General features: G+C 37.0%; 1 protein-coding gene across 1 annotated transcript in view; it reads left to right on the top strand.

Moving 5' to 3' along the window:
- Positions 1–24,209, top strand: part of PALMD (palmdelphin) — a 59,680-nt gene that overhangs the window by 10,874 nt on the left and 24,597 nt on the right. The window contains 2 exon segments of the mRNA NM_001035079.2: positions 15,069–15,149; positions 20,733–20,857. Coding sequence (NP_001030251.1) covers positions 15,069–15,149; positions 20,733–20,857 — 206 coding nt within the window.

Below are 24,209 nucleotides of genomic sequence, written 5' to 3'. Positions count from 1 at the left end.
TACAATCTTCACCCTTGTTCAGAACTTCCTCTGTTTTTCACTCTTAATAAAAGTTTGAAATGGAACAAAGAGAAGAATCTTTGGAGGTTCTTCTTCATTCAATCACATTTTCTAACCCAAACTTTCTTCACTTAATCACATTTTTTAACCCAATCCTACAGTCTCTTATCCTCATCCCCAAACTGTTAGAAGTAGAAGTGGGAAAGGAAAGAATGTAATGCCATTTCAGAAGCATTTGTTATCACTTGAAGAACCACTTTTCAGAGTACCTCATATTCTAAGCCTCTGTTACTTTCTCCCCACCCCACTGTTGTGACATAGTTTCTTCCCTTCCAACCAGGATTTCTTAAGGCAAAGACACTGTTGCATCTCTCATAGCCCCTCAACACTAGTTGAATCACAAAAAACCATCATGAATGCATAAGTGAGTGAATAAAGATTGTCAAGCTGAAAGCGGGGGAGAAACCTAATGATTGCTTGCCCAGCTAACACATTTTTTTTATTGAAGACATGGTCACAGCTTAGCATCACCCTTTGATTATTCAGGGGCTTATTTTGTGTTTGTTGTGTATTCTTATTTTATTTTGTCACTATTCATTAGAACAAACAGGAAAAGATAGACAAAGGAATAAAAGAGTAGAACTTTAACTGGATTCTATTTAGAGATCTGTCAAAATTTGTTGTAAAGCCAGGAAACAAGAATAAGATTACTAAATAAAATGAGGTTTAGAAATTTTGTGCTTTTTAACTCACCACATAAGTAGTAATGATAACTACATCCAAATCCCATGGCTAACATAAGAATTAGGGTTTTTCAAAGGTAAATTCAGAAATAATCACAGGACCAGGAGAAGACTTGGGGATTTCTTGGTCCACATTCCCATCCCCATTACAACAGGCTCAAGAGATGCTCATCCAGCTTCTCCTTGAGCACTTCCAAAATCAGGTGGATTAATATCTCTCAAAATACCCTATTCCACTTAAGAAAAACTCTCTGTGCTGTGTTCTGACATAATGTGCCAGAATCCAGTTTCCTTTAACTTCTTCCCAGTCATCTTGACTCTAGTCACTGAAGCTGTATACCTTCATTTTCTTGATTTCAATCATTCCTCATATTACAGGCTCATTCTAGAAAATGAAAGTGAATGTTGCTCAGTCGTGTCCAGCTCTTTGCGACCCCATGGTCTGTATAGTCCATGGAATTCTCCAGGCCAGAATACTGGAGTGGGAGAGCTTTTCCCTTCTCCAGGGGATCTTCCCAACCCAGGGATCAAACCCAATTCCCCCACATTGCAGGCAGATTCTTTACCAGCTTTTAATGTCCATGTCACTCTTAAAATTTGGTGCTGAGAGTTGAATAGAACACTGACCTGTACAAAGTGTTTAATGCTGTATATAATCTCCCTTGTTTGGCGAATTGAATTTCTACAGATATATTTGGGGAGTGATACGGGGTGGTATAAAAAGCATTATCTTTGGAATTTATAGAAAATTAGGCTCGATACCAATTCCAACACTAGACCAACCTTATGATTTGGGGATGCTGATAAACTCTCTGGTCCTCACATCAGTGTCTCTAAAACTAATAGCAATTAAATTGAAAACTCAATATTCAAATATACAGTGAATATACAAAAATCAAAAGCTTCCTGAAAAACAACAGTCAGAAATTGTAATGTAAAAAAGTGAGACATGACCAACCATGCATGATGTAATGTGAAAGTAATCCATTCCTGATAGCTACATTTAGGAAAAAAAAAAAAACAGTTAAAGCCTAAAAATAATTTTATTTAGGAAATGTGAAGAATTTATATGAAGAAATCTTTATGTTTTATACCTACTAAGGAATTGCACAGGATATATATAATGAAATTTTACTAAGTGATATATATGTCTAGAGAGACACACTGTTTCTTGAGGTAAAGTCTGAAGACAAAAAATGTTCTTACATATTTTCAAATGCAATTCCAATCAAAATCTCTAAGGAAGCATTCTTATTCACTTCTGGTGGCACAATGAAATTGTTAAAACAGGATAATTCTGCAATCAGTACAAGAAAACTCAGAAACTGTTTTACCATTTGACCAAGAATGTTATTAACAAGTAAACAAATACTAAACAAAAATAAGAGATGCATACAAGATGTATTCTTAAGACGTTCATAAGATAGCAAAATCATTTCTCAGAGTTTTTAGTAAAAAGCGGAATCCAATTCAATGTCCAAAAGTAGGGATTAGCTGAATAAATACAGTGCACATATACAGGTTTGTAAATATACTTGCAAATATGTACATATATATATATATAATGGAATAATAAGTTTCCATTAAAAATAATTTAGAAGACTAACGACGTGGTATATCATCATTTTATGATATATTAAGAGAAATAAGATTACAAAATGTGTAACAAACAATTCCAGCTTTATATGAGGTATAACATATCATGCAGATTTAAATCATATATAACAGTATCAATCTCTGATTATCTCTGGATAGTGATAATTATTATTAGGAGTAACTTTTAAAATTCTACCAGTGTACGTGAGTTTTTATCTGCTTCTTTGGCTGTTTGTTTGGTTGGCTGGTTTGTTGGTTGGTAATTTTGGTTTAGTAGACAGTGATGAAGCATAAGGAACAGGCTGAATTTTCCATTTAGTTTCTATCGGAATTAAATAAAATGATTGCAAAATTCAATGGGAAAAATAAAGTACTGCTGCTAATCAAGATATTTTAGAGGAAAGCAACGAAGGAAAACTTGCCCAATAAAATGTCAATTTATCTCATTGGTGGTACATAGTATTAGTACAAAAATCTATAACTAAAGACACACACAGATAAACTGGAGCCAGACCCTAGTGTACAATTTTTAAATGTAAATGATAAAATTAGTAAATAAAAAAAGTAAACCAATAAGAAAGAATTGTTTGATCAAGTTTCAAATGTAGTTAAAATTTGGGGGGAAATAATTAGACCCTCAGCATTTACCATAAGTCAAAATTAAGACCCTCAGCATTTACCATAAGTCAAAATTAATTCAGCTGGATTTAAGAGTGTTTAAAAAACTCTTTAGAAAACTAGAAGAAAATATAGATGAATAATTACTGTATCTCAAAAAGTAAAAGATACTAAAAATATAAAAGCAAAAAAAAAGGGGGGGAGCTTCCCAGGTGGCACTACTGATAAAGTACCCGCCTGCCAATGAAGGACACACAGGGACAAGGGTTCATCCCTGGCTCAGGAAGATCCCTTGGAGAGGGGCATGGCAACACACTCCAGTATTCTTGCCTGGAGAATCCCCATGGACAGAGGAGCCTGGCAGGCTACAGTGCATAGGGTCACAAAGAGTCGGACAGGACTGAAATGACTTAGCACAGCACAGCACATAGGAAAAATAACTTTCAGCGCTTCTAGAAACAACATAGATTTTTTAAAAATTAAAGGAAACTAGGTGACATTATTTACAACCAAGTATGGCAAACAAAGGAGGCTTCCCAGGTGGTACCAGTGGTAAAGAATCTGCTTGCCAATGCAGGAGAGCCAAGACATGGCAAACAAAAGGCTGCTATTCTTAATTCAAAGAACCCATGTATGTGTGCTTGTGTGTGTATATGTGTGTGTTCAGTCACTTCAGACTCTTTGTGATGCTATGGACTGTAGCCTGCTAAGCTCCTCTGTCCATAGGATTCTCCAGGCAAGAATATTGGGTTGGGTTGCCTTTTCCTTCTTCCAAAGAACTCTTTCAAATTGTTAATTAAAAAATTAATAGGCTTTACAAAAAAAAAAAAAATGGACTTTCCTAGTAGCTCAGCTGGTAGAGAACCCGCTTCCAATGTAGGAGACTCCAGTTAGATTCCTGGGTCAGGAAGATCCCTGGAGAAGTATTCTTGGGCTTCCCTGGTGGCTTAGTTGGTAAAGAATCCGCCTGCAATGTGGGACACCTAGGTTCGATCCCTGGGTTGGGAAGATCTCCTGGAGAAGGGAATGGCTATCCACTCCAGTACTCTGGCTTGGAGAATCCCATGGACTATCCATGGGGTTGCAAAGAGTCCGACACAACTGAGTGACTTTCACTTTCACTTTACCAAAAAATAGGTGGACATCACTGCTTCCCTGGCGGAAAGAATCAGCCTGCAATGTGAGAAATGTGGGTTTGATCCCTGGGTCAAAATGATCCCCTGGAGAAGGAAACGGCAATCCACTCCAGTATTCTTCCTTAGGATATCCCTCAGACAGAGGAACCTCGTGGGCTATAGTCCCTGGGGCTGCAAAAGAGTCAGATATGACTTAGCAACTAAACCATCACCGTCAGATAGTCATCACAAAAAGTTTTTACATAATTAATACAAATAGCCAAGAAAATTATACACAATATAATATTTGACCACAGTAATCTTATAAATCTCATTAAGAGATCAAAATTAGACTAATTTTGCTCTATTTATACTGCTTAAGGATCTTTCACATATAATATTCCTACTTAATAAGAGTGAGGTAATATACACTGCTTTGCAGAAATGTAAGTTAAAATAATTGTCACTGAAGCTTTTTACCAATCTGGAAACATCCATGCCCCTTGACTAGGTAACTACATTCTAGGGACCTATTCTGAGGAAATAACTAGACAAAACTTGTTGAAATTTTATAAACAAGGAATTTCATCATACAGCTACTTATAACAGCAAAAGATTAAAAACAACCTAATGGGCGGAAAAAGGAAAACTGATTAAGCAAGTTATGCTCTTCTGAAAAAGTTGAGTTATTTTATTGATAAAATTCAATTACATGACAAATGTTCATGACACAGAATTAGGTGCAAAAGGTAAAAAAAAAAAAAACTGCATAGGGGCCTCTTGTGTGGTTTGTGCATGTGTTTTTATAAACATAATTATCTGTTTTAAACATTTTGAAAAAATATTGGAATAAAATGTATGAAAACGTAGATAATAGTTATTTCTAAAGTAGTGGGATTATGGGAGATTTTTATATTTTTCTTTAAAGTTGTCTAGATTTTTCAAACATTCAAACATGCAATTAACATCCTATAAGTTTCATAGTTCACCCTTATTAATAATAAAATTAATCATTAATTTGGATTCCTCGTTCCTAACAGACAAGATGTTTGAAATCTTGCCTTGGTCATCTTTTATTTCATTGCTTCCCAAACCTGGCTGTTCATTAAAGTCATCTGGAGCAGTTTTTAGCAACAAGTCATCCAGTGCACCCCGACTTCACCCTTGAAATCTCTGGCTCAAAGAATTAGCTCAACACGTTTATGTTTACTTGCTTATTGGGCTTGGTTTTGTTTTTCTATCTCTATAGTTTAAAAAAAATGTTAGGACAATCACTTTCAAATAAGTATTCCTCTCTGTTCACATTTACGCAATTTTAGCAAAGAAAAAAATAAGAAATTTTGTCAAAAATCATGCTGAAACCAAGATATACTTATAAATTCTCATGATCTAGATACCTATGCTCCTCAGTTGCTTTACCTGCATAACAGGAATAAACATGATCCCTACTTCCTGGCAACTTGGGGAAAATTAAGTAATTGATATATTTAAGTTCATTAAGTATTCCCAACGCATAAAGCACTCAATCAGTTCAGTTCAGTTCAGTCACTCAGTTGTGTCCGACTCTTTGCAACCCCATGAACCGCAGGACACCAGGCCTCCCTGTGCATCACCAACTCCCGGAGTTTACCCAAACCTATGTCCATCGAGTCGGTGATGCCATCCAGCCATCTCGTCCTCTGTCATCCCCTTTTCCTCCTGCCCTCAATCTTTCTCAGCATCAGAGTCTTTTCAAATGAGTCACCTCTTCGCATCAAGTGGGCAAAGTATTGGAGTTTCAGCTTCAACATCAGTCCTTTCAATGAACACCCAGGACTGATCTCCTTTAGGATGGACTGGTTAGATCTCCTTGCAGTCCAAGGAACTCTCAAGAATCTTCTCCAACACCACAGTTCAAAAGCATCAATTCTTCAGCACTCAGCTTTCTTCACAGTCCAACTCTCCCATCCATACGTGACCACTGGAAAAACCATAGCCTTAACTAGGTAGACCTTTGTTGACAAAGTAATCTCTCTGCTTTTCAATATATTGTCTAGGTTGGTCATAACTTTCCTTCCAAGGAGTAAGCGTCTTTTAATTTCATGGCTGCAATCACCATCTGCAGTGATTTTGGAGTCCACCAAAATAAAGTCAGCCACTGTTTCCACTGTTTCCCCATGTATTGGCATGAAGTGATGGGACTGGATGCCATGATCTTAGCTTTCTGAATGTTGAACTTTAAGACAACTTTTTCACTCTCCTCTTTCACTTTCATCAAGAAGCTCTTTAGTTCTTCTTCACTTTCTGTCACCCTGCTTATTTAACTTATATGCACAGTACATCATGACAAACGCTGAGCTGGAGGAAGCACAAGCTGGAATCAAGATTGCTGGGAGAAATATCAATAACCTCTGATATGCAGATGACACCACCCTTATGGCAGAAAATGAGGAAGAACTAAAGAGCCTCCTGATGAAAGTGAAAGAGGAGAGTGAAAAAGCTGGCTTAAAGCTCAATAAACAGCTAATCATCATCATCTGCAGATCTTAAAAATTTAAGCTAAAGAAATACTTTTAAATTTTTTTCATAATCAAATATTATCTTTTAGATGTTCCTTGTCTAAAAACAAGACTGTTTAATAATTCATTCTACAACTTTGAAAAAGGATTAATCAATACATTTAACAGTCTTTAAATATTCCTAATTCACCTTTGTCTCTGTTCAAAAAACTGAGTTATGTATACCTATGACTAACTCATGTTGATGTATGGCAGAAGCCAGCATAATATTGTGATGCAATTTTCCTTCAATTAAAAGTAAATAAGTTTGGGGGAAAAAATAGGTCATACGCCACCTTCAGCCTTCTGATGTCTCTTCACTTCACCTAAGATTCCAAGACTATTTGACATTTTCCTGTTGTGTCTATAAATGTTTCTGCTCCCTGAATTGAAACCCATCAGAGTCTGAGCAGCTGTGTCTTCAGTGGTTTATTTCCTCTTGGGCTTTGAGTTTCCTTTAAGCATATTTATTCTACAATTTCCAGGATTAAAGTTATTCTCCTTAGTCAAAAAAAAAAATTGTAGTAAAATAGGAGTGAAGGCAATGGCACCCCACTCCAGTACTCTTGCCTGGAAAATCCCATGGACAGAGGAGCCTGGTAGGCTGCAGTCCACCGGGTCGCAAAGAGTCGGACACGACTGAGCGACTTCACTTTCACTTTTCCCTTTCATGCATTGGAGAAGGAAATGGCAACCCACTCCAGTGTTCTTGCCTGGAGAATCCCAGGGACGGGGGAGCCTGGTGGGCTGCCGTCTATAGGGTCACACAGAGTCGGACACGACTGAAGAGACTTAGCAACAGCAACAGGAGTGAAGTTGTTCTAGTTTATCTCCATCTTGCTAATATTACACTGTGTATCTCAGCAGTAGTCTTTTTGCTCTCAACATAACTTTTTATATAATTCATTTTTACACGCATGCTTTTTGTACCCTTAGTGTTTCCTACATGCTTCACATCTTCTCATCGCCCTGCATCTGTACCTTATTTACACTGTTACAAATGGGTAACCACCTGTTCCTCTGTATTCTTGGTTTCATGAACTTTGGGGAAGCTCCCAGTAAAAAAAGTATTTAGTTTGGTTTTGTTTAGTTTTCTTTTTACTTGAGATCATTTTTAATTGTGTATCAATATTTCCATTTGTAAATTGCCTATGCTTCATGATCTATGGTCCCGCCTGAAATGTTTGACTCTTTTTCAACAAATCTTTACAACAATTTTTCAAGAATTTTTTTCAAGAATTTTAAAAATCTACTTTCACTGAAGTGTAATAAACCTGTAACTATGCTCAGTATTCTTTTCTGTGAATATTGGGTTAGGGCATCCCTTTCCTTCAAGGTTACTATTATCTGCACTTCACCAGTAAGTTCTGCATTGTTGATAGTATTCAAATCCAAACAATTAGCTTCTATTATTGTTCTTTTGAGACCTTAAATAATGAAAATATCAGCAAAGATAGTCATGATTATAAGATACTGCTACCAGAATGAATCTGAAACCATTTGCCTAACTGAATTGGCCCCAATTCACCAAGTTCTATTATCAATAATATCTCATTGGTCCCCAAATAAACTTCCATATGGATTCCATTCCTCCAATACCCCTAAATGTAGATGCTTCATAAGGTTCTGTCTTGAGCTGTCCCTTACTTTTCGTAAATACATCTCTTGTCATGCTTTGACATAGTCTCCTGGTCTCAGCTATCCCTTCCAAAACTCTGGCATATTTATCTCTATTTCTCACTTCTGATCTCTCTCCATCTAATATTTCAACTACCAGCCAGATTACTCCATCTGGTTTTCCCAAAGACACCTAAAACTTGCTGTGAATCACCATCTTTCCTCCCAAACTCTTTTCCTGAAGTACCTATTTCAATGAATGATTCTGCTCTCCTCTCAGTTACCTGGGCATCAAAGACTTGTACTCCAATTTGACCTCTTCCTCTCCTGCATCCATACATTGTCAGTTGCCAAGTCCTGCTAATTTTAACTCCTTGGTATTTCTGAAATCCACACCTCCTGTTAGCTCTTGTTTCAGGTCTCTTGATTTTATGTATGAGTTGTAAATGATCATCCCCTTCAAGTTGTCCTCCTTCAATATCTACACAATCAAGCTAATTTTAAACTTCTTAAAATGTGATTTAAACTCTATTATTCCTCTCCCTCTGAAAACCTTTCATTACTCTCTATCTCAACATGTAAATTAATTCTAAACTTCATGCCCTGCCTTTCAGTATTTTCTATTGAGGATTTAGCCTCATTTCATTTTCTTATTTTATTTCCCACTACTCTCTTTTTAGCAATTTAGATTCCAGACTTTTTATTCCGAATAATGTCCCAATTTTCTACATCAGGCCTTTGCTCACAATGAGCTTGAATGCCTTTTCTCCCCGCCCTCCAGTCCCTAGCAACTACCCAAAGTATTATTTTATTTGGATGCTTCTTCAAAGCCTCTCCTAACCATATCATGATCAAGATATCATCGCTTCTTGTCTCACCTCAACTCTCGCCATACCTCACTTGTGCCTTAGTGATGACATTTATCACTTTATATCTTATAGGTCCCTGCACAAATGATTTTCCTCCTTTAAGACATGTAACTTCCTTGGTGAAAGTATTTACTTCTGAGTAATCTTCAAACATTGAACAGCTCAGTGTTGCCTTGACAAAAGCATTTGTACAGAAGTCACTAACTATTGAATAAATTAAAAATTAAATAACTCAGGACCAATCCTGCCATCTTGACAGATTCAAGCATTTTAGAATATTAGCTAATTGTTAATCAGTAATACATCTGAAATACTCATACTCTTATGTATCAGGATACTTTTATTAAGTGTGTGATTGCAATAATATCAATGATCATAGACAGTTGCAACAGCTGTGTAGCCGTACAAGCTAAATAAATTTTCAAAACAGTTAAGATGTAGGTTTTTACAGAATTGAAATTTGTGGGTGTCAGCTGCTAAAATATTCCAATTTAGACAGCTGAACATCTAGGCAATTCATTGAACAAATGTCTTTATTAGTTGAACACTGGAGAAGAAAACAGTAGTTTATTCATATTGGTTAACATGAATAAATATCTGATGTGTTGGATTATGATAGGTGTATATAGAGATGCTTCAGTTTCTGAGGAAATTCTTGGAAGCAGATGGCATTTCATGTCTATTAATATTTGTTCCATGATAATCTGAGAAGCAATTAGTTGACTGTAGTAACTTTTGGTATACTAACAATAAAACTACATGACATCTTAAGCTTAACTTATAGTTTCAGTTCAGTTCAGTTCAGTCACTCAGTCGTGTCCAACTCTGTATAACCCCACGAATCGCAGCACGCCAGGCCTCCCTGTCCATCATCTCCCGGAGTTCACTCAAACTCATGCCCATCAAGTCGGTGATGCCATCCAGCCATCTTATCCTCTGTCGTCCCCTTCTCCTCCTGCCCTCAATCTTTCCCAGCATCAGGGTCTTTCCAAATGAGTCACCTATTCACATGAAGTGGCCAAAGTACTGGAGTTTCAGCTTTAGCATCAGTCCTTCCAATGAACACCCAGGACTGTTCTCCTTTAGGATGGACTGGTTGGATCTCCTTGCAGTCCAAGGGACTCTCAAGAGTCTTCTCCAACACCACAGTTCAAAAGCATCAATTCTTCTGCACTCAGCTTTCTTCATAGTCCAACTCTCACATCCATACATGACTACTGGAAAAACCATAGCCTTGACTAGATGGACCTTTGTTGGTAAAGTAATGTCTCTGATTTTTAATATGCTGTCTAGGTTGGTTATAACTTTCCTTCCAAGGAGTATGCATCTTTTAATTTCATGGCTGCAGTCACCATCTGCAGTGATTTGCGAGCCCCAAAAAATAAAGTCAGCCACTGTTTCCACTGTTTCCCCTTCTATTTCCCATGAAGTGATGGGACCAGACGCCATGACCTTCATTTTCTGAATGTTGACGTTTAAGCCAACTTTTTCACTCTCCTCTTTTACTTTCATCAAGAGGCTCTTTAGTTCCTCTTCACTTTCTGCCATAAGGATGGTGTCATCTGCATATCTGAGGTTATTGATATTTCTCCTGGCAATCTTGATTCTAGTTGTGCTTCATCCAGCCCAGCATTTCATGATGTACTCTGCATATAAGTCAAATAACAGATTGACAATATACAGCCTTAATGTACTCCTTTTCCTATTTGAAACCAGTCGGTTGTTCCATGTCCAGTTCTAACTGTTGCTTCCTGACTTGCATACAGGTTTCTCAAGAGGCAGGTCAGGTGGTCTGGTATTATAGTTCACCCTGCCATAATGAAACTAAACTGTTGCCATATTAGTTTTCAGTAATGCTTATAGATCTTCATGAAATCTGGCAAAAGGACAACAATTTGCAGTTGATGAATATCTTATGAAGAAAATGTACTCATATCTTAAAAGAGTCATGCCTATAATATTAGAAAATTACCTTCTTAACTACTACACTGACATGAGAAAGGCATTACATTACCTTTGAGTGACAAAACATTGGGATTCCTTAGCAACCCTTCTCAGAGAAGGCAATGGCAACCCACTCCAGTACTCTTGCCTCGAAAATCCCATGGACAGAGGAGCCTGGTAGGCTGCAGTCCATGGGGTCGCTAAGAGTTGGACACGACTGAGCAACTTCACTTTCACTTTTCACTTTCATGCATTGGAGAAGGAAATGGCACCCCACTCCAGTACTCTTGCCTGGAGAATCCCAGGGACAGAGGAGCCTAGTGGGCTGCCGTCTATGGGGTCGCACAGAGTCTGACACGACTGAAGCAACTTAGCAGCAGCAGCAGTAACCCTTCTATAAGCATCCTGTGCAACCCTTCTATAAGCATCCTGTTGCCAAAACACTTCAGATGCCCTGCCTCTACACACAGCTTTCATTATGTTATTACTAACCCAGGATGAAACGACCAGCACAAACTGGCTACCAGCAGGGTGGGCAATCATTGCTGGGTTCAGCAGTCATGGCCACACGTACATAATGTGCTCTTCTCTAGGGCTGTCCATGGAGAGAGGTGGACAGCTCCACACCAGCACACAGGGAACTGAAAGTGTGTGTATGCCTTTCTAATGAGAAGCCCCTCCAGGACTGGCTGTCGTGGCACTGCCAACACACCTCAGTGGTTCACAATAGACAGAACAACTGGGGAAGCTAATTTCCCACTCAGGGAAATAATGTAGTGAATTAGCTAAGAGGCTGAACTCTATTTGCCTGGGTTCAAATCCTGGCTCTGCCACGGTGGTGTTTTTAGTCATTAAGTCATGTCCAGCTCTTTGTGATGGCACGGACTGTAGCTTGCCAGTTTCCTCTGTGGAAGGGATTTCCCAGCAAAAATACTGTAGTAGGTTGCCATTTCCTTCTCCAGGGGATCTTCCCCACCCAGGGATCAAACCTGCATCTCCTGCATTGGCAGACGGATTCTTTACCACTGAGCCACCAGGCACCAGCTGTGAGAACTTGGATTGGTTAATTAATCTCTGGAAACTTCCATTTCCTCTTCTATAAAATGAAAATTATTACACTATGTCTTTGTTATCATAACTACTAAGTGTAATATTATTATATCTCTGTTATTATGACTATTAAGTGAAATAGTGCCTGAAAAATACTTACCCAAATGTTTGGCACAATAAGTTTAAAATATTACTAAGATTTGCTCAATAACAGTTTCAAGATATAGTGAAGAATTGACTCAAAGAGATCTTCACAGTTTTTACTCCTAAACAACCAGATTTCATCCAAATAAACAAGTGAATCTGAAAACCCAGGCTTGTTGCCAAGCTCTTTTTTTCCTCCAAAAGAACTGCTCATGAAGCTTAAAAAAAAAAAAAAAAAAACACTGATAAGGTCATATACGCTTCTTACACACAAAGAGAAACATGGCATATATTTGGACAGCAATGTACATTCAAATGATTTCTGTTACATTCAATAAATGTACCTGAATTTATACATCAAAAATGAGTTTTTATCTTCAAAGGAGTTACACCAGGAAGCCATGCACTTGTTTCCATATTGCTGCCAAATATTTTTGGAGCTCTTCTTTCTAAATTACCTTCTCAGCCTGTTTCACATTCCTTTAGAGGTCTTTATTGGCAACAAATGTTTACCTTTGGGAGTTTTCCATTTTGAAAGCAGATTTAGCACCAATTTTTATAAGTAAGATGGAGAATAATGTCACCTCTGGTCAAAAAAGAAGGAAATAAGAGCCTTTTTGCATAGCTTGTAAAATGTCTCAAACAATTCCAGACAGGAAAGTTCTAAAGCATTTCATATCAGTGCAACCACTATCAGAGTTAATGTGTTGCTTCTGTGTGATTAATAGGTTATGTGTTTATTTACTTAATTTTATTAAACAAATACTTATGGAACACTATGTGTCAAGCATTGTTCTCAGAGCTTTTGCATATATTCGCTCCATTAAGGCTCATATCTTATGATGTAGGTACCCTCACTACCTCCATTTTACAGATAAAGGTAATGAGACACTAAGTTAAGGGTTTTTGTCCCAGGATGCATAGCTAGTAAATGGCAGAGCCGGAAACTGAAACCAGGCTTTCTACTTAGTATGCAGTCTATAGCTCTTAAAAAGTACAACTTCTGTGTATCAACAGTTTTGCTCTCTGGGATTTTAAGGTATTGTAGTTTAAACTTGTGATTTGCATTTCTCTAATAATTAGAGATGTTGAGCATCTTTTCATGTGCTTTTTAACCATCTGTGTGGCTTCTTTGGAGAAATATCTATTTAGATCTGCCCATTTTTCAGTTGGGTTATTTGTTTTTTTGATGTTGCATGAGCTGTTTTGTATATTTTGGAGATTAATTCCTTGTTGGTTGCTTTGTTTGCAAATAGTTTCTCCAGTTCTGAGGGTTGTCTATTTGTTTTATTTACTTCCTTTGCTGTGCAAAAGCTTTTAAGTTTAATTAGGTCCTGTTGTTTGGTTTTATTTGTATTACTTTAGGAGGTGGATCAAAAAAGATCACGCTGCGATTTATACAGAGTTCTACCTATGCTTTCCTCTAATAGTTTTTATGGTTTTACCTTTAGGTCTTTAATCCATTTTGAGTTTATTTTGTGTATGATGTTAGGGTATGTTCTAAACTGGTACAGCCACCATACACCAAAACAGTATGGAGGTTCCTTAAAAAACTAAAAATAGAGCTACCATATGACCCAGCAATGTCACTCCTGGGCATGTGTCTGGAGAAAATCATAATTTAAAAAGATACATGCACCCAATGTTCATTGCAGCACCGTTTACAATAGCAAGGATACAGAAGCAACCTAAATGTCCATCAACAGAGAAATGGATAAAGAAGATGTGGTACATACATACAAAGGAATATTACTCAGCTAGTAAAAGGAACATTATAATGCCATTTGCTGCAACATGGGTGGATCTAGAAATTGTTATACTGAGTGAAGTAAGAGAAATAAAAATACGATAGTGCTTGTATGTGGAGTCTAAAATGAGCCTACAGATGAACTTATCTACAAAACACAAATAGAGGTACAAATGTAGAAAATAATCTTATGGTTACCAGGTATAAGGGAGTAGGGACACACTCTCCTTTGGGATTGGGATTGACACATACACACAACTATATATAAAACAGATACCTACTAAGGACCTACTGTGTAGCACAGGAAACTGTTGAATACTCTGTAATGATCTACATAGGAAAAGAATCTAAAAATCAAAAGAGTGGGTATATATATATATATATATATATATATAAAACAGATTCATTTTGCTGTACACATGAAACTAACACAACACTGTAAATCAATTATACCCAATAAAACTAAAAATAATAAATGTGGTGAAAGATACTATATCTCTTCATGAATTTTTTTAACCTCTGCTAGAAGTCCTCTTAGTGTTAACATGCATTATCTGATCTTTTTTTCTCTCTCTCTTCCCATAGCAACATTTACAGGAGGAAACGGTCACATTTTCTAGCTCCCTAGTGTTCTAATGCTCTGTAGGCGATCCTGTTTTCACACATAAGCAGCCCTTTTACCCAGCAGCTTCTTCAGTCTTGCGCCAAGAACAATCTCTCTCCTCACAATATTTCCTCATGCTTATTTCAAAACTCCCACCTTAAAATTCACAGTTTCCATTGCATCATTCAGTAGCTCAATCTTGCTAGACTCAATGGGGAAGATAGAAAAGATGAGGGGGGAAGGAAAGTCATTAAAATATTTTTAAATTCTCTTTGAATAAGCTCTTTATATCATTTTCCGTCAGTAAGATGCTTTGCATATCCCACTTCACTCTCTTTTGCTTTGAAATAAGGGTTTCCAAAGCAGCTTCATACCAATGCCAAGAGCATACCACTAGCCAGCCATTCAATAATGACAACATCCCCAGGAAACATACTTAAGCAAATTAAAAAAACTGATCATGCTGGAATATTTTTTATTTCAGGATAAAAGAAAAATACAAGAAGAAATCTCACAGAAGCGTCTGAAAATAGAGGAAGAAAAATTAAAGCACCAGCATTTGAAGGTAACTTATGACTTTAACTTCATTTCAGTGATTCTGATTCAAATATTTTAATTGTGCTCAAATTTCAATAGTAAAGATGCTTTAAGGAAGGAAAAAAAAATCCCAACAGACTTATACTAACACCATAAAAACCATAGGGGAAAACAACAAGCTAGTATTATTTGCATAGGAGACTAATACCTCTGGCAAACATGGAAAATTGAAAATATGGTTTTATTACTTTTATCCTTTATTACTGCATTTCCTCATTTTCTTGGTAACCTTAAGAATTCAGTCTTAACACTTTGGCCCTAAGTACAGTCTTGCTTATTATCCATTGGGAGTGGATCCAGCTGGGAAGTTCCTTTTGAAATCAATGAAATGCCAGCCTTTACCCAGGGGGTGTAAAGAACAACTGTCTGGCCTGCTCAAGGATGTTCACATTTAAGAGTTCAGTGCAGAGGACTCAGTGTTGTCTGAGTGTGGTTCAAGGTAATATTTATTTTGTTTTGACAAAACATGAGATCATAACCAAAAATAAACCTCCATTTTTAAAATCAGACCTTACATCTTTCATGGGTGTGGTCATTTTGTAATAAAAGCACATTGAGTCTCAACATTTTATTATGTAGCTTAGTCACAGGATGCAACCCAATAACAAACAGGAGCTCCTTGTGAACAGGCCTAAGCAGGAAACTATTTATCTGGCAGGACTTCTATCAGTGGACATAATAAGTCCCTCAGTGAAACAGTGCCACATATTCATGGGGTCTACAGTCTTTTGCTAAACTTGTTGAATTCTGCTAAATCCATCTTTCTGATGGATCAAGTAATCACCTCTTGAGAGAAGAGATACAATTTAAGATTCCAGTTAGCTTCGTTTCTCTGGATTCTATTTGCTTCGTCAGTCCTATACAATTGACATTTCCAATGTTTGATGAATAATTTCAAAGTATAGTCAGCCTGCTATCCTTACAGTATATCACACTGAATTTACCTGAGTAGGAAATATAGTCAAGAAATGCAATGTGTACTCTCAGAAAAATCAATGAAGTAACAGATTTTACCAAGTTATCTTGGTACAAGTCAAATGAAGTCAAAAATATATATACAAAAAATTTTTAGATAGGCAATTTCTAATTGCAAAATCTTTTTTCCTCTCTCTCTCTCCCTCTTTCTTTCTCTCTCTCTCTCTCTCTCACACACACACACACACACACACACACGCACACAGACACACATATTTTGGATCTCACAGTGAACTAATTGCTGTTTCTGAGTAATTTCTATCCTTGCAGAATGGGTAGCCAAACATCAGAAGAGTTCACATTAGGAGAAAAGGTTAATATATCTCCTCTGTTCTTGTAGGAAGTAAATTTCACACAGGAAAACTCTAACATACTGAGAAGTCCATTTCTGAGCTGATGCTTCATCTCAATACTTAACCAAAAAAAAAAAAAAGTCTGAAAAGTAATATATAATCTTCTCTATAGGTTTGCCTTCTGGAACCCAGGAGATCTCCTCTAATATAATTCAGTCATCAAAGCATGTTTTATGCTTTGGACTGCAGTACACAGCTGTGCAGATTGTATACTGTGTAAAGATACCTGAGAGAGAGGGGTGCTGAAATCCTGCCCATACTTCATTGGAACTGTGCACCCTAGCATAGGGCTGCTTCTGTCTGGACGAAGTTTCTCTCTGCACAAAAGTGCAGTCCACCTTCCCAAGCTGTGCACTGACCTGGCCGGGTAGGAGTGGGGAGCTCTCCTGGTTTGCATATTAATTTCCTAATTTGCATATTAATGCCTTAGAGAATATTAGTGGCCCTGAGAGTTTCAGCCCTTCTGCTTGCAACTTAGTGGGAAATTCAAGGTTAAATAAATAATTAGGACAAGTTAAATTATGTTTTTTTTTAATTTAAACATAAGTATAAACAGCAATTTTTTAATCTGGGGTGGTCAAAAAATGTTCTGTTAAAGGTATGGGATTTAACCTGAGTCTTAACAGATAAATAGAAAGTCTTTTGGTCAATAAGCATTTATTAAATAAGCACTTATTATTACATGCAAAGCACTAAGATGAGCATTAAGAATATAAAATATGTTTGATCTGTACCCTTAAAATGGTAACAGACACCTGAACTGAAAATGACATTTATAATTTATACTGTGATGAACACTATATTTGAGGCATCAACTGCAAAGGGAACACAGAGTGGCTGTTCCAGTAATCATATTCTTCCAAGTTCTGCAGAAAATGGTTGGCTATTCCAAACAGCAACTAGGCATAATTCCACAACAGGATTCAAAAATGTGCAGAAGTATTTAAAAAATCGATTCTAAAATATGTTCACCAAGTCAAAAAAGTTCTGTTGGCTTCAGCAATTACCAGTCTTTCATTTTCTTCTTCATCTACTTGTCTCCATTCCCGTGACCATCCTCAGCACTTTCCTGGTTGCAAATTATTTCATTAGAGTTCAGCAACCCATTTTAAAAAACACAAATGTAAATATTTTCAAAGTGCTCCTTCTGTATCAACAGCACACACACACTTCAAAATAGTTGCGGGAATTCACTCTAATATCCTATAGGTCCGGAACTTGACATTCATACCAATGACATTCTTGGAAAGGAGTTTCCAGGGCCATTATCAGCATTCTCACATTCAAACACTCCTGAGGCTTGTCCACTGTGTATCATCTCGCTTAGTATCATGATCACAATCTCATGCCACCTAGAAACACACTAACCTAAGCATACTTAACCTAGAAAACTTTTCTTATCTGGAAGTCTATTTAAATCATGGTATAAAAAACTAATTTATTCCTAAAGTCTCTGTAACTGCTATGTAGAATATAGAAGTGCTGGGGAAAAGTTGCCAAAAGATCTACTACATGCATGTCACTTATATTTTCATTTAGTTACTATAGATTTTGATCCTGAATGTCATTGCTGTGAAATAGATTTTATTCTATTCATCATCCTCACAGACTGAAATGTAAGTCTAAATTGTGACATAAAAGCAAAATAACTGTTGTGATTTCTACAGTTTGTACCATATCATGTTGATTGCCCATCCAAATTACATATTTTATATTTAGATGCAAAAAATTCTCTGCCAGAGTTAAATGATAATTCCTGAATTATGAATGAAGTTTTTAAGGGTAAAATTAAAATTACTTTTAGTCCTAACCAGACTGAGAACCATGAATGTAGCCCAAGATAACCTAATTATGTCACAGGAACCATTCACCACCCTCTGTAACTTGGCATCATGAGACCATCCCATCTGAGTATTTCTTATAGTGATGTGGAGGTAATTGACTGAAACTATCCTTGTAGGTAGTTTGTAAGAACTGTAATTTGCTTTGATGGTTGTCATCTATCTTCTTTGCTGTGCATTAGCTATCATCATATTTCATCAAATAAAAATAAACTAAAATCAAGGTAAATTCTTAAGTGCTTATATACTCAGATTTTCTTCACATATTATCAAGTGATAAATCTTGACTTTTTAATAATATTTACTGTGTCTGTGGGAACATATTTTTATAAACAACTAAACAACTATAATTAAGGGAAAAGATAACATTGGGAGAAAGAATCTGGCTACAAATTGCAATAATACAAACTGCTCTTACAGGGTGTGTTGTCCACATGCAATTGCTTGAAACTTTGAAAAAGCCAACACAAATATGATGATCTGGGGTGAGGTTATTATTGACTTAATAATAGGCTCTATAGGCTATTATAACCTCTATAGGTTTCCAGGCCCTCTCACTGTTTCAACTAGAACAGACCACATTTCATCTACTCTATAAGTTGTAATTCCAAATAATATGTATTTGTAATCAGTGTAATTTCTTAATGTCCTTTGGTAACTATCTAACCCAATCGACTTGTTTAAATTTCTTTTAAATTCAGAGATATTTGTAATCCAGTTGTATTAATTTTAGCATTTTTTTAAAAAAAGACAAAAATTCTTCTTACTTGCTTTCATTCTAATAGTGGTGTTAGATAAAGAAGTCTCAAAATAATAAGGAAAATTCTCATTCTTCTCTCCTCACCATTTTAGACACAGTATGTTCCCAGGGAACAATCATTGAACAAATAATTTTAAAGTGGATTAGATATATAGTACAGCACTTTTCTTCAGGGAGAAAAAGAGAAATTGAAACTCTTTGAAAATAATATTTAACAGTTTTTGCTTGACACATGGACAAGAAGCTAACTAAAACTTCTCTGAAATGTATAGGTCTTCTTCATTTGCTTTGTCTTCTGAAGCTCAAGTCAAGGAATGTAATTCTTCCATGCAAATTCAAGGAGACTTTTTTCCATCTGATGAAACATAAATCTTTTTTGTTTTGTTCAAGTTGACAGGAGTTCAACTCACTAATATTTAAACAGATTGATGAATTTTGTGGATTATATTATTGGGACAAGTAGGGGGGGTGCTGGGTAGGTAAAACAATAAATGTCAACCACAGACTCTATCACTGAATTAGTTTAAGATACAATAAAGGAAAGGAAAGTGAAATCACTCAGTCGTGTCTGACTGTTTGCCACCCCGTGGACTGTAGCCTACCAGGCTCCTCAATCCATGGAATTTTCCAGGCAAGAGTACTGGAGTGGGTTGCCATTTCCTTCTCCAGGAGATCTTCCCAACCCAGGGATTGAACCCAGGTCTCCTGCATTGCAGGCAGATGCTTTACCATTTGAGCCACCAGGGGAGCCCTTTTAAGACACAAAGCCATCTCCTGTTTTGCCCACCAATTCAATTAATTCCACCAAAGTTTTTTTTTTTTTTTTTTTTGAGCAGTCACTGTGTATTGTCACTGGGATACATAGCAAATGGCTTCAAGGAACTTGTTACTTTGACATCAGATATGCATCTATCAACCCAACAAATAATATTAAGGCACTACCATGATAAGTTTCCTATATAATGTTAAACACATAGTAAGCATATAGTAGATGTAAATATTGGAGAAGGCAATGGCACCCCACTCCAGTACTCTTGCCTGGAAAATCCCATGGACGGAGAAGCCTGGTGGGCTGCAGTCCATGGGGTCACTAAGAGTTGGACAGGACTGAGCAACTTCACTTTCACTTTTCACTTTCCTGCATTGGAGAAGGAAATGGCAACCCACTCCAGTGTTCTTGCTTGGAGAATCCCAGGGACAGTGGAGCCTGGTGGGCTGCCGTCTATGGGGTAGCACAGAGTCGGACACGACTGAAACGACTTAGCAGCAGCAGCAGCAGCATGTGACTCTGAAGAAAGATTTCTCTGAGGGTGAAGTGGGTTTGTCAGAGGGGGAGGGATGCAGGGGTAGGAAAGAGATCTCCATAAAGAAATAGGACCTGAGCTAGACCTTAGAATATACATAGGACTTAGATACATAAACACTGGCTTTATAAGAGGGTCAAGAAGGGTGCAAGGTAGGAAACTATCAGATTTATTCAGGCAAGGCAGTGAGAGAAAAAAATTCTCTTTAATATATCCACTATTAAAAATAATAAGTTTGAAAGCATTTAGAATTTGCTTTTGGAGATTTTGGAATGTTTGATTGATATAAGAACATTTCTTTATGTTTCCTGATAACAGAAAAAGGCTTTGAGGGAAAAATGGCTTCTAGATGGAATCAGCAGTGGAAAAGAGCAGGAAGAGATGAAGAAGCAAAATCAACAAGACCAGCACCAGATCCAGGTTCTAGAACAAAGTATCCTCAGGTATGGCCCTCTCTGAGATTCTCCACAAATACGTTTATCTTGACTTTGTCCCAGATTGAATGCATAAAAGCCATTTTCTTTTTTAGGCTCATAATCATATCTTCCATTTGAAATTCTGATAAAGACTATGAAAACACACCACAAAGAAACAGCATATATTTTGCTGTAAATGTCCCCAACACATAGCACCACGAAACTTATTTTTAAAATACATATGGGTGACTTACTCATAGCTCTCAGCCCGTTTTGTCATCTACAAAATGGTGTTAATGACATCCATCTTTCAGAATTATTGAACAGATGAAAAATGCATATGCTAAACTATTAGCAGTTACCTGAACTTGGCAGGAGATCAAAAAAACAATTCTTCACAGCCTCAACCTTCTCTCTCACCTTAGGATAGGTGATGGTTATAAGGGTGTGTGCACATATGCTCCCCCTTATCACCTCTTCCCAGGCCCTCCCCAGTCACAACCATGCTACTTTGGAAGAGAAGAGACTACAGGACTACTTCACTACCGTTTTCCCTCTTCTACTTCCCTGGTTGGTCATGGGGGTTGACTTCACTTCTCAATGTCCTTCCCTGCCCATAATTTATAATTATCAATAGTAAAGCATCAGCAACTTCTGATATAGCAAATAAAATTGGCATGGTTTAAAATGAGGTGTTGGACATGAAAAAAACTGGAGAGCTCAAACATAAGATGGGATTATTAATATTATTACAAAATATAAATAAGATAGAAGAAAGAGATATGAGAAATGTCAAAAATCATTTTTAACCCACACATAGAAAAAAGATGGACTTTTTTTTGTAGTATAATAATGACAATAATTTAAAGCCTAGATGTCTTTCAAAACCTTACTCACTACAAATTTGTTATCTTTAGTGAGGACCATAGGAAAGATCTAGAAAATAAAAATATCCAGTTGTTGTGCTATAACCACTTTTTGTCCAAATGTACCACTCTGTGCAATCAGATTGCATTAGGCCTAAAATTGAAAACATGGGAAAAAACTTTTTTTCTCAACGGATTTTTATTTTACTAGCTTAATTTCATACACTTGTGTATTTAATAGCTAAAATCATTTACTGTTCATTCTGATTCAGATGTTTTTTAAATTACAAATTCTTTTAAAGTTATATTTTGTCACTGAAATGTTTATAAACCTCTTAGCTGTTTGTTCAAAGATACATCTGCTTCTGAATGACAGATAGACTATACTTCAAAAAGTAATTCAATAAATGAATTCTACAGTTTGGAAAACTTGATTATTCATAAAGCATCTCTTAGCAAAAGCTTTCTAACATAGTCTGGTTTCGCTGATGATTGCTTTCCTCATTCCTCCATACACAATCCTTATCTCTGAAGGAACCCTGAATTTAATCCCTGTAAACCCACATCCTGCACAGATAGTTCCTTGCTTTCCCTCAGAGCCCCTTCTTTGAAGTCTTTCCACATACTGAACACCTCCAACTTTCTCTGCATCTGATGATAGTTGAAGTGGCTACATATACTCCAACTCCATTAACAAGTTTGGCTGCTTCTGAGTAATCCCAGAGAATTTACTAGGACTCTCCTGATTGCTTTCAGGCCTTGCCTGAATGCTCTGAGAAGCACATAAGCTTCTAGTAGTTTTGGTAGTGACTTGCCTAGTTACAGCTCCTATGTGACCAAATAAGGAAGGAAGGAAGTGGAGAGAAGGGAGAAGAGGGAGGAAGGACGGAAAGAATAAGAAAAAGAAAGAAGAGGGAGAGAAGTGAGAGGCATGAGAAGGAAAATGTATTTGCCGAGTCGTATTATGCACCAGGCCCTTTGCATATATCATCCCATTTAATTCTCATAACCCTGTAAGGCAGATGTTATAATCTTCACTTTTTAAAAAGAGAATAAAGAACTCACACTGTTAGGAAGTGGCAAAATAAGAAACCATCCAGTGCTGCCTATAAGATAATGGCACACAGCAACCTCTGTGAACTGAAAAGGCGTGATCTTATTGGAAGTTTTTGCAGCATGTAATGTCCCTTGGTTCTCCTTTCTCTACAAAGCCTTTACAACACTCGGGACCTTCTTCTGCACCCAGTTAATGCTTTTGTTAAATTACCAATTAAATGTCTGTTTATTATCCAATTTCTGGCATCTCATCGAGCCTTTATTTTAGATCTTTAGAATGTCATTAAACCATCACCAGATGATTTTAATCCTCAAGTATAAATAATAATAGCAGTAATTGTTGGTTCTTAAATAGCTTTGTGCAATTTATAAAGCACTTGGACTTCCATTAAGTCAGTTAATATCCACAACAATCCTAGAATGAAAGCATCAACACCTCCATATCATAGATGAGGAAATAGGCTCAGAGAGGATAAGGGACTTCTTTAAGATCACAGAGCCAGTAGAGGATAGATTTGGGTCTCAAAACAAGTCGGGTTCAATGCTCTCCAGCTGCAAAATTAATAGGGAGCTATAGGAATAAATGCTCAGAAAGCAGTGCAACACCTCAGAGCAGACTGCATTGTTTAAGGAATAGGCTTAAAAAGATGTATTTGCAAAGATCTAGTAAAGAATTTACATCGTTGTGACCCATAAAGGCATGTCTATCTTATTTAAAATCTTCAGGGAACAGAACGTTCTAAGGCAACATACAGAGACAAAAAATACCTATCTGTGCTTTGACAGTATTAAGCAGCCTCCACTACTGCCCAGCATTATAGAAACCACGTTCCAAAGCAGCTTTACCTGGTAACTGAACAGTTTCTTCACAGATATTTCTAAAGCTGCTAAATAATTAGGTGCATGTTTTAAAATTCATTCTTTTTCAGAAACAACCACCCACAGTACTTAAGGAGCTTTTATTACTGCTAAATACAGTACATTTTCCTGTAAGCTCTGAATGGCAACCAACTGATGAGGCTGAACTAGGCAGAGCCGTCTTCTTTCCCTAAGCAGAGGAGGTATCTCCATCCCTGGATGTGATTTATCACTAACTTAGGTGCCTGCTTAAGGGTAACATTTGCCATCTGCCAGGTCTCTCGGCTACAGGATAAGATTTTAATAGGAACATCAAAATAGAAATGTTGCTATTACCTCAGAGTCTGTAGCAAAGCCAAACTACCCATGAAGTCTGCATTTCTTTTACTTCCATGGTTTCATGAGATCAACTGAAAGAGCATGGTCTTTGACATTCAAATCCCTGTTCTACCAACCATAGTTCATAAGCCTGGCCATGTTCTTTCATCCTTCCGGGCCTCAGTTTCCTTGTCTGTAATAGCAGACCATCATAAGCCACTTCACAGGGCTGGGATGAGTGAAGCAACTTCAAGAGTGCCTGATACATGGTAGGTGTGCAA

This window comes from Bos taurus, chromosome 3, assembly GCF_002263795.3.
Source record: "Bos taurus isolate L1 Dominette 01449 registration number 42190680 breed Hereford chromosome 3, ARS-UCD2.0, whole genome shotgun sequence".
NCBI lineage: Eukaryota > Metazoa > Chordata > Mammalia > Artiodactyla > Bovidae > Bos > Bos taurus.
This window is presented reverse-complemented; position numbering and strand designations above follow the sequence as displayed.